The sequence below is a fragment of the Corvus brachyrhynchos genome, unplaced genomic scaffold (assembly GCF_000691975.1).
Source record: "Corvus brachyrhynchos isolate BGI_N302 unplaced genomic scaffold, ASM69197v1 scaffold398, whole genome shotgun sequence".
NCBI classification, from domain to species: Eukaryota; Metazoa; Chordata; class Aves; order Passeriformes; family Corvidae; genus Corvus; species Corvus brachyrhynchos.
The window spans coordinates 2,562,675-2,574,032 of NW_008239780.1; the positions used below are offsets into that span (position 1 = coordinate 2,562,675).

At 36.9% G+C, this 11,358-nt stretch overlaps 1 protein-coding gene across 2 annotated transcripts in view; it reads right to left on the minus strand.

Moving 5' to 3' along the window:
* SMARCA1 (SWI/SNF related, matrix associated, actin dependent regulator of chromatin, subfamily a, member 1) overlaps window positions 1-8,152 on the minus strand; it is a 31,081-nt gene extending 22,929 nt beyond the window's left edge. Inside the window, exons 1-9 of one of the 2 annotated variants that reach the window (XM_017743155.1) lie at window positions 8,046-8,152; window positions 5,551-5,717; window positions 4,514-4,614; window positions 4,292-4,392; window positions 3,835-4,014; window positions 2,356-2,511; window positions 1,977-2,108; window positions 1,128-1,196; window positions 263-372 (exon numbers count right to left, since the gene is read on the minus strand). In XM_017743155.1, the coding sequence (XP_017598644.1) occupies window positions 263-372; window positions 1,128-1,196; window positions 1,977-2,108; window positions 2,356-2,511; window positions 3,835-4,014; window positions 4,292-4,392; window positions 4,514-4,614; window positions 5,551-5,717; window positions 8,046-8,048 (1,019 nt within the window). In that variant the 5' untranslated portion in view covers window positions 8,049-8,152. Of the gene's footprint in view, window positions 1-262; window positions 373-1,127; window positions 1,197-1,976; window positions 2,109-2,355; window positions 2,512-3,834; window positions 4,015-4,291; window positions 4,393-4,513; window positions 4,615-5,550; window positions 5,718-8,045 lie in introns of those variants that run through there. The other variant, XM_017743156.1, reaches the window with a different exon arrangement.
* Between the last annotated feature and the right edge of the window lie 3,206 nt (window positions 8,153-11,358).

An 11,358-nucleotide genomic window follows, 5' to 3' on the forward strand; every position in this document is an offset into this window, starting at 1 on the left:
TGTTTGCTGTTACTGCCATAGTTATTGTTGTTTGTTTGACTGGTTATACAGATACAGATATATAATAGTAAAGAACTGTTACTCCTGTTCCACATCTTTGCCTGAAAGCCCCTTAATTTCGAAATTATAATAATTCGGAGGGAAGGGGGGTTGCAATTTTTTTTCTTCCATTCCAAGGGAGACTCCTGCCTTCCTAGGCAGACACCTGTCTTTCAAACCAAGACAATCAGAAAAGAATCTTACTTTGATGTAAGTAACTCACCATTCTCTCTGCATTTTGCTGAGCCCAAGATAAATTTTTACTTCCTTCTTTGGAGGCAAACTCTTTTCTACTTCACCTTTTATGCGACGTAAGAGAAATGGCTTCAAAACCTACACAAATTAAGATGTTTTACATAGATAAATGTATAAAATTGACTGCTTCACATACAAAGTTAACAGATTCAATTATCTGATATTTATTCAGAACTAATCAGTATCTATTGCTGTCATAGTGACTCCATGAGAAAAAGTCTGCTAAATTCTGCAAAACAAAGTTGTCCAGCAATGACTAAACTCATACATAAATATGTGTATCTATAAAGGATTGCCATAATCATCCCAGTTGTTATCTTAAGCAGGGGCCAAACCCGTAAGTTTATAAAATCTAATCCTGTTTAACATAATGAAACATAGTTTCATTTCCACTAGCAGGGACAAAGCACACCAATATTTTAAATATCAGCAATGTATATTGTAGTTTCTCTGATTTCTTTTGCTACTGTAAGACAAAAAATGTCTTATCTCATGCACAGTAGAACAAAGGTAAAGGCATGCCTTTATTCAGACTAGCATGACATGTATCAGTGCACTATTCACAATAATAAATGGCTTCAAAAAGATCTCACAATTCTTCATTTTCATATTTTATGTTCAGATTTTGTCTGCTTTAAATAGTAACACACAAAAAGTAGTATCTATGATAGGAAGCTCCAATGCTTAATTCATGAAAATTCTGCTAGGCATTTCTGTAACTAAATACCTTCATGTTCATCGTTTCAACTTTGAGATGAAGGGGAAAATAATGTTTTTCTTTTTTACACTGTGCATGCTAATGATGACATGTGATTACAGCTTTAATTACTTACAGCATGAAGTCTTTCTACAAGCTTCTGATCACCGAGACAATTTTTAGTGTCAAACCATGAGTCAAAATCCTGTGGTAAGAAACAGCACAATTGGTATGAACAGTTTATCATCAGTACTTTTACAGACACATATTGACTCTCTTTCATTCCAGCTGAGAGTGGCATAAATCTTGAGACAAATTACTTCCATGAAAGAAAAATCAGTCTGCAATTCTGTGCCATCTCCCTGGTATGTTGTAACATTCGAGTCAACCACATCACTCTGCAGACAAAATACCATTATACTCTGCTTAATTCACAACAATTTTCCATGCTCATCATTGCACGGTCCAAGTGCTCCCCTTTAGTGCTTGTGTGATGATGGGACAAGTTAAAAAAACCAAACAAATTGAATCCTTAAGTAAATGAGATGGACAGCAGAGTGAAAATAACATAAGCAAGTAATACAAGCACAAAGAAACATTAACAGTCAAAGAGAAGAAAGATTACTTAAATTCTAAATTTAAAAAAGGCTTATGCCTATTTGGATGCTTCATATTCTTGATACTTCATCACTTTCTCAAATTTTGCATAATGCTCGAACTATTGAAAGTATTACATTTGCTATTACTGGTCTGAGGCCTCATCTACACCAGCAGAATGCACTGCTTTAACTAGGTCGAGTAAAAAGTCCACCTAGTTAATGGTAAAAGAAATAAAAGAAGTCTACAGTTCAGTAAGCCACAGAGCTTCCCCTGAACCTGGGTCTTCCACAACATACATCTCCTGCTAGGCTGATCATTCTTCTCTTCTACTGACAGCAGCCTGGGAATCAAAATAACAACACTGTACCTAAAAACATCAACTTACATCTGCAGAATTGAAGACATCAGGTAAAAGGAAATTGAGTAATGCCCACAGCTCATGGAGGTTATTCTGTAAAGGAGTTCCTGTAAGCAGCAATCGATTTGTTGTCTTGAACTCACGTACAATCTCTGACAGCTGGAAACACAACATAGTTATCAACACCATCTACACTTAAACACAGTGAATCAGTTTTTGAAATCTAAAACAACGTCAATTAAACTCAGAGACAGTGAGCTACCTATGAAATTCACATTTACCACCCAATAGCTTGTTGCTTCTATTTTAAAAAAAACACTCCACCTAACACTTAAAATCTGCTCAAACCAGATGCAATCTTTTTGTTTTGAACTAATTTCAAAGTATCAAACAATTTCAAATTTACCTTAGACTTCTCATTCTTTATTCTGTGGGCTTCATCAATTACCAGGTACCTCCAGTTAAATTTTTTGAAGACTGATTTCTCTTTAATTACCATTTCATATGATGTAACACAAACGTCCCATTCACCAGGCATCATAACATCACGGATAAATGCAGCCTAAAGCAGAAGAACTGGATTAATGAACATTTATAAATATGAACAATTTTTATAGCATCCAGAGAAAGCTGTCTCCACCACCATTACTTATGCACTAAACTAGCACACAAAAGACTCTGAAACATCTTCTCAGTAACTGAAAGTTACTGTAACGAAAGCCTTCAATCCTTTGCACTTTAAGGACAGAGAAAGCTGGAGTTAAGCAAAACACAAATTATCTCCCATTCAAAATTAACTACTTGCTCTTCAGCATCATTTCTCTGTAATTCAAATACAGTACATACAACCAAAAGGGGAAAAACCTTCTAAATTAACTTGTCCAAAGATACAATCCACAAAAGTGTTTCAAAACAACTTACATAGCCCACTCCCAACTATCTTTGCTCTTCCCCAAATATCTCTCTCCTCTGTCCCATCTCTGTTTTGCAAGACACACATCAAGGCATATAAATCCTTTCACACGAAAGAATATCACCCTATGGGAAAGCCACGCAGACAGGTCTCCCCTGGTGCACGTGAGGCCATTTCCTCTTGTCCTATCACTTACAGAAACAAGCCCAGTTCCCTCAGCTGCTCCTCCTAAGCCTTGTTCAGACCCTTCCCCGGCTCTGTTCCCTTCTCTGAACACACCCCAGCACCTCAATGTCACTAGTGCCCAGTACAGGGGGACAGTCACTGCCCTAGTTCTGCTGGCCACACTATGGCTGGTACAGGCCAGGATGCCACTGGCCTTCTTGGCCACACTGCCAGCTCCTATTTCCTTTCTAGAGCCTTTCCATCCTCAAGCAGTAACAGGCAGCCATGCAATCCACATGAGCAACCACAGAATCCACAGAAACATCCAGCTTAGAAAAACACTCCATATCTATTTTACAATGACTGATGGAAAGCTCTACAACAGAATCCTAGTTACAAGGCCGGGCAGGCTTATAAAATACAAGTAAAGAATGGAAAAAGTCACCTGAAAAAAGGTGAAGAAAGAGGTAACAAAGTGAGTGCAATAAAGCAAAATGAGTACACACTGTCACATTGCAAATATGGAAGAGAGATAAAAAATAGGTTCAAAAATCAAACAGAAAGACAATAGAAAAACACATAACTCAAAGAGTTGTACTTATATCTAATTGAGTGTATTATTTCATCTACTGATTTTCAGGTTTTCCTCATAGTCACAAGCATTACATTTTGCATTTTCAACACTGATGTAGTTAAAGATTACTAAAATATACTGTAATTAAGGAAGTAGCTTAGGGAGAATTCCACATACCCAACTGATATTTTTTGCCAAATAATGCATACATTTCTGAAATGTAGAGCACTTACTCTGGCATCTTTATCTCCAATAAGGCAAACAGCACGTAAGGATGGAACCCAGCGCTTGAATTCATTCATCCAGTTGTGCAAAGTTGATTTTGGAACCAGGACCATGTGTGGCCCAGGAATGTTTCGGTAATGCTTCAGATAGCCTAATAAAGCTATTGTTTGCAGAGTCTTACCAAGCCCCTGCATTGACAAAGAGGGGGGGAAAGAAACCTGCTGAAGTGAAATATCATAAAGAAATACTTCCAAACCATTTTCTTACTATATAATTCTGCCGTATGTTTAAAGCAAACTACACAAATGTTTGCAAAATAATTTCTTTCATTACAATTCCAGATTTGAAAAATCAGACTGTTGTAGAATGAAGCATACTACTGCACATACATGAAATACAATAAGCACTTAAATGCTGAATTTTGCTCGTTAATTGCCACAAAAATTCCAAAAGATTACTGCTTACCATTTCATCTGCCAGAATGCCATTAACACCATTTTCATACAATGAGATCATCCAGTTCAAACCTCTAACCTGATAATCTCTTAGTGTTCCTCCTTTCACATCTGTAAATGTAAGATTCCTCTAAGTAGAAAAATACTAATTCTAAGTAGAAAATTTTAATTGCAATCTGCTCAGATCTTAATTACATGAAATCAATCAGAGAACTGTTAACACCATACTTACATGAAGGAGACTCCTCAAACCGAATACACACATTGGACGTTTTCCGACTCTCGGACAAGAGCTCTTCATCCTCCTCCTGCTCTGTGCGCCTGTGACGGTACCTAAAGGAAGAACCCAGCACTGATGTGTGAACAAAATCACTTCAAAACACTGCTACAAGCTCCAAAGACAAGTTACAACAGAAGCAATCACTGACCCACAATGTGGATGCTCTGGTATCCTGACCAAACCCTCATCCTGTTAATACGTTATTCCTTAGGAGTCATTCCAGCTTTAATTAGAAAGGCTGCTAAGAAGCCCTCTCTTTCAGAGTCATAACTATAATCTGACAATATCATGAGTTCTCTGAGGCACTCTTTAATGAGTGACACAGAAATACAAGACATATCAGTGGTGGCCTTAGACTCAATTACTTGATAATTACAATGTTCAGAAAAATCACGTATTCCAATTTTTAAAAAAATTAAATTTTTAAACTAGAATGTCATTTTGCAAACATTCCAAAAACTAGTTGTTATTCCAAGACCCCTCAGAGGCACTACAGGCAGGCTCTGCTGCAATACTAACACAGACAGACCAGTGGAGCAGGACAATTGGTGCTGAGGACCCAACATCCCCACTACATGCACACTGCCTTGTTATAACCTGGTCTAGCCCCACTCTGGTCCCTCTGACTTGTCCACTAGCAACTGGGTCATATCAGGTGGACTTCTGGAGTGCACCTTCTAGTTCAACACCATACAAAAGAAATTCAATTCGTGCTCCAAAGTCACCCCACAATACAAACCAAAGCATTTTACATGGCAAGAATCAGGCAACTTTTAAAAGTGCATTTCTGGTCCAAGGTCACACTAATGTTGATGTAGCAGATGATGCTTTTAAACCAAAGCTTTTTTTTAAAATTGATACACCAGTAAAAGGAAATGCTCTGGATTTACTGAAAGTACAGTTTCTATGTTCAATCTCTAAACAGATTATGTTAAAAAGCCCAAGTTGTTTGCAACTGTAAGAAGCCAGAAATAAAAATAAAAACATACTCCCCAGCTGAAATCAAACTCTGTTTTTCATCTTTCTTCATCCGTGGCCGTCCCAGCTTGACTTTCAGTGGAGACGTTGGTGACTTTTGTGCTGCAGGTTGAATAAAATGTGCAAAAAGTTCTGTCTGCTTCAGGAGGAACTCAAACCTTTTTGCTCGATCTGCTTTCTAGTTTCCAAAGTGGGGAAGAGAATTAAAAAAAGAAAGAAAAATAGGAAAAATAGGTAAGTTTTCTTCATAAAAACATATTGTTAAGAAACAGAATTCAGACACTCATGAGAACAACTTATATGAGGAAAGACTGACAAGACCATCTGCTAGATAACTCAGAGGGCTACAAGCATTGCGAAATAGAGCTGGAGCTGCTCCATGGCACACTAGCAGTGGTAAAGGGATGCTTTAATGGCCTGTCTACAGAAGATAAAGACAAAACTAAAGTTATGACTTACAGTAATGGATGAAATCCTAACCTTACTCAAGTCAGTGGCAAAACTTTTATCAGCTTCAAGATTATCAGGATTTGATCAAAGACAACAATGCAGTAGCTCTGCTTTTGGAATTATTTCTGAAGTAATGGATGAACCAGCTCAATACTGCTTTCACTCAAGTTTGTGAATTTTGCTGTCAGATTTCAAATTTCAAGCATTTCGGTTTTGCCATCTCAATGGGCCATATGCACTTCACTATCTCACACAGCAAAACGTGGCCTTCTCTACATTTAGAAGATGCTACACAATTTTAAAGAAAAATATGATAAAATGCAAACTCTATCTAACAGAATGCAATTGTTACCAGTTTCTCTATGACAAATCTAAGCATCATGTAACACTGTACCATGTAAGGCAATTTCCATGTGATCGCATTTACATATCATGATATAAATGACAGAAGTGAAACTGTAGTTCTGCATTGTAGCCTTTGCAGGAAATACTCGACCCACAGACCTTACAGACAAGCAAGTCTCCCACAGCAGGATCACCAACCAAAGAAAAAAGCAGCAAGAACGAGCCTGGCATGCAATGCAGCATCTCGCCACACGAGGGCACTGCGTTTCTTTTAACAGTGCACCACTTACCAGCAAAGGAACATCTTCACTAAGAATCTCCTGGAGAAAAAAATTACCACTTCCCCCCCACTTGCATTCATTATTGGACCATTTCTTTAAATAACTTGACAACCGAATAAAACGTAAACATCAAGTAAAACCTTTAAGAAAAAGGCATTCTAGAAGGGAGAAGTAGAATAAAAACAAATCCATTCAGAGGATTTACAGTTAACAAATAACACATGATGGTTTCGGCAAAATAATCATAGTTGGTAAGGACCTATATTGAATGACACAGTACACTTTTCTGCCTGCAATATTATTGGCTTAGTATAAGCAATATGTTTTGATAAAACAGTAAAGGTCTAGCTCACAACTATACAACTGATAAAAGGTAGATTTTTTTTTTTATACCGAATCCCTTTGCCTCTTAGAAAAACTGAACTGAAATTGTAATTTAGGAAAGCTGTAAATTCACCGTGTATTACTGTGAAACAAGTTTATCTGTTTACTAAACTCATTTTTGAAGAACAAATTCACTGCGGGTCTTCTCTTTGGCTAGGAACTGGGTATTCATACAAGGAAGTATCAATTTTTCTATGTCTAACAGTTATATTCTTCCCTGACTTCCGTAACACCCAATCCTTTCAGACTCTACTGTAATTATTAGGCATCCATTTAACAGTAAAGCTTTTAAGAAAAAATGTAAGAGGGAGGTACCAGCTTAAACCAAGAACTTAATAAAAATGTCATTCAAGGAGTCTTACAATGTCATACTGGTTTTTGCCTTTGTAACACAGAAGTTACCCTGCTACATCTCCTCTCCAGCATCACAAGCTCCCTTCACTGGTCCTGTGGACAGATCCTGTTTTGCATTGTTATGGCACAAATACTATGGGGCATTTAAATATTTAAAACCTTATGTTTTTATATGAGAGAAACCGGCAGCTTCAGTATTTCAGTTAAGTAAGAAGCAGCTTAAGGATGCCTCTGGCATCACCCAAGGGGTCATCAAATAAAACTGGCAGACACAGATTCAAAACAAAATGGGGAGAGTTCTAAATATAAAATCTCATTGAATAGTCCTTACCACAGATGAGTGTGGATAACTAAAAAAGAAACCACAAAACCAAAAATCCACTGACAACTACTGAGTATAAAAACCACAGGCTACAACTCCAAAAATTATGCAGACAAAAATACTTGGGAAGAATAGGACAGTATTCAACAGAACTACCACTACCTTCCTCCTCTGCTCTCATTGTCTTCACTAAACACCTGTTAGTCACTGTGAGAAACACAACACGGGCCTAGACATTTAAATGAATCTTCATTTGTTTTTCTTTTCTGACACATCCAGGCTGCAATAACTCCTTGTAACTGTGCTGATCCTGTTCCAACAACCAACTGCCATAAAAAGCTGCAGTGTGTTTTGTCATGAAAACACTTACCATCTTCTCTTCATATTCTGGGTCAACTTCTTTTTCAGGTCTAGCTGCCTTTGGAGGAAGTTTGAGTTGAAATGGGGGATCATTTTTCTGGAATTCAAAAGTTAAACATTTTATAAATACCAGTTTCTTTATTTACTTTTTTAGCAAAATGTATCAAACAAACAAACCTACAAACTGCGAGACAAGAATGCTATTTTAAAAAAATAATTATTTCAAAATGAAGTGACTGCATTAATCGTATCATTTCACCCAAAGCAAAACCTCATGCCCGTGATGGAACTAAAAGATCCTCATGTTAATCTCTACAAGCAGGATCCAAATTGAAAGAAATTACTAAAAGAGCACAATAATCTTTCACAGAGATATTACTGTAAATGCGTAATTAAGTTTAATATCTTGAAAATATATTTTAAAAAATTAAATGTGATCTCTAAATGTCAGATTCCTAACTGTAAGTTTCCGGCACTTGCATTTTGTTTGGATTTTGTCTGTTTTCACTGCTAGATGAATAGTCACAAGTTGAATTGCAAACACAGCTTAACTACACTGAGCCATGAACCTGGGAGAGACACAACCAACCAATTCAATCCATGCAGCAACAACTCCATGGTATACTCTCAGACTGCTGAAGAACTACCTTATTTACTCTATATGGAAGAAATCTATGGAATTGTAACTAAAATGGCTGACTTTTGTAGTTTATGAGATTCATATCTGTCTTCAACAGTGAAGCTCAAAGCACGTTTTCCACAACTACAATACTGGAAAAATGATGAAATGGTAGATTTTTCCCCCCTAATTTAAGAAAATTTTCCTAATTGGTCTTTGAAATGTGACAATAAAAAATAAATCTATTTTGAGATGCATTAAATTATAAAAATGTTTTTGAAAAGCTCTGAATAAACTGAAAGGAGCTGCCAGAGTACATGTCTGCATAAAATCTAACAGTGCAGAGTATTAAACTGCTTTAAGTGCTTTGAGTATCAGATTAAATTATAAATTATTATTAAATACATTAAATTAAAATAATAATGTAAACTATTCAGGGTCAAGTAGCAAAACCAGGCCAAAATGTACCAAATATTTAAAAATCTGTCAAGCAACATTACAATTAAATTTCAGAACTATTACTGACAAATATACATGCTAACTTCTTTTTTAAGCACAATCACACAAATGGGAGGAATATTTTCTGAAGTCAGAGATTACTGTTTCAAGTTTGGCCCAAAGCCATAATTCTCTGCAGAGGTGAACAGTACTAAGTGTATAATGAAGCTGTTTGACAGCTTAATGATTTTATAAATGCACCAGTTCCCTTTGCAAGGCCAAATGGTGCAAACAGGTAGCATTAGAAATATTCTATTCACTTAAATGTTCTTCAATCATACAGGTAATCAGCTCATCTCAGAAAGCAAAGTTACCCCAACATGCCAAAGAGCAGGTCATACATACGTGTATATTCACACCTCCATTATATTACTACGCAACATACACTCCAAAAAGAGAGACTGACATCGCCAATATCAAGTCCAGTCCTTCAATTAAAGTGTCAAACTATTCCTTAAATGAAAGCAAATTGACAATAGGCCCTTTCAGGCATCTCCCTCGCTTGCCCTATAAATAAATTAGATAGATATGTGTTACTGGGAAAAAAGATGTCTACCTCAGGTAAGTATGAAGTTTCTTCAAGCAGAAGAACTCACTGTTGTGAGAATCCCCTATAACTGTATGATCTCCAAGCAAATTGCAATGCAGTATTATTTTTCTAAGCCCCAAGGCAGATGGCTGCAATGCCAGTTCTGTTGTTACTCAGATTATCCCAGAAGGATAAAACTTACAGTGGCATACAAATCAAATTTATTCTGAAAGAAGTATTTCTGAATAACACACTGAATTAGTCAATGAGCTGACATATTACTGCAGCCACAGCACAATAAAATCACATGGTACACTTTACCTTTCAAGAGAAAACACACGTTCCCCACCCCCCTCCAACTCTGATTGCAGTGTTTCTGTTGAATATTGATGGTCCGCAAAGTATCAGAAACAAAAAAACAGGAGATTATCAAAAGCCAGTGAAAGAGACAAACAAGATACATGCATCCCTGTGCCCCTTCTCTTCCTCACAAATCACAAGGGGGAGAATATGCTGCAGGTTCACTAAAGTACTACTCTGTGCTGGTGGTGCCAGACAGGGACAGGCATCATACCCAAACTTGCTTCTACATAATGCTCTGAATTACAAAAATCTACACCTTGACAATTACCAGATTTTGATATGAGTATTTCCCCGTAACAACCGGACCATGTACCTTATACAACACAGAAACTAAAATATTCCATGAAGTCTGAGAGCTTTGCCCTAGAAACTTTACACAATGTATCTTCATCACTTAGAGGACTGACTTGTCAGGAACCAGGACAGCAGAAGCCTCAGTGCAATTCACCACGGCTAAAGTACTTTCATTTTTAACTCCAGTAACAATTTATTCTAGAAACAATTTCCATTCAGAATTAAATAATCCCCTGAAAACCGGTGTCATTTAAACAACTTTTAAATTTACAACTAACACAACCACGCAGCACTTACAAAAGATCCTGAGTATTCCAAGGATACAAAATACTCCCCCTCAAAATCTCTAATAACTATCCTGAATACAGTTCATAAGATCAGCCTGAGAGATTTCCATGCAGTAAGTGTAACAGTCCCAAAGTGAGGAGCCCCCACGAACACCTCAATAAACAGCTGGGAACAAGAACTGCGGCTGCTTTAGCTGACTTTACTCTTGTAACTTGTGCTACTGAAAACTCTGAACAGATGCACTAAGAATAATTAGAAGGACTCCTTCTGTGTTTAACTCACATATACAAACTGGAAATACATTCCCAATAGCCAGTCAGACTGTTTTGGTAGTACAACAAAAACTATTTATAAAGTAAAACATTGAGAGGGGAGCAGAGCACAACAGGTTGCATGACTGCCATTGTAATGCAGATGCTGTAACTGTACAGTTGACGTGCATAAAATTTTGCAGAGTAAGTTGTATACAATAGAGAAATAGTCCTTGAACATTTTCCCTCGAGTAACCAAGGAAAGTTCAGGATCACACTGCACTGTGTACCATAGTTGTTTGTATACATAATAAAATAAAGCTTCAAGCATTCATTACAGGCAAAATGGACTTTCAGTAACTGGCATAAAAACCTGAATGCACTGTTATCAGTAGTTCAGCAATCTTCTCCAGTATCATAAATATATGATGCACGGTCCTCATTCCTACTAAGTTTTTTCTAAGATTCATTCTTCAGGTTA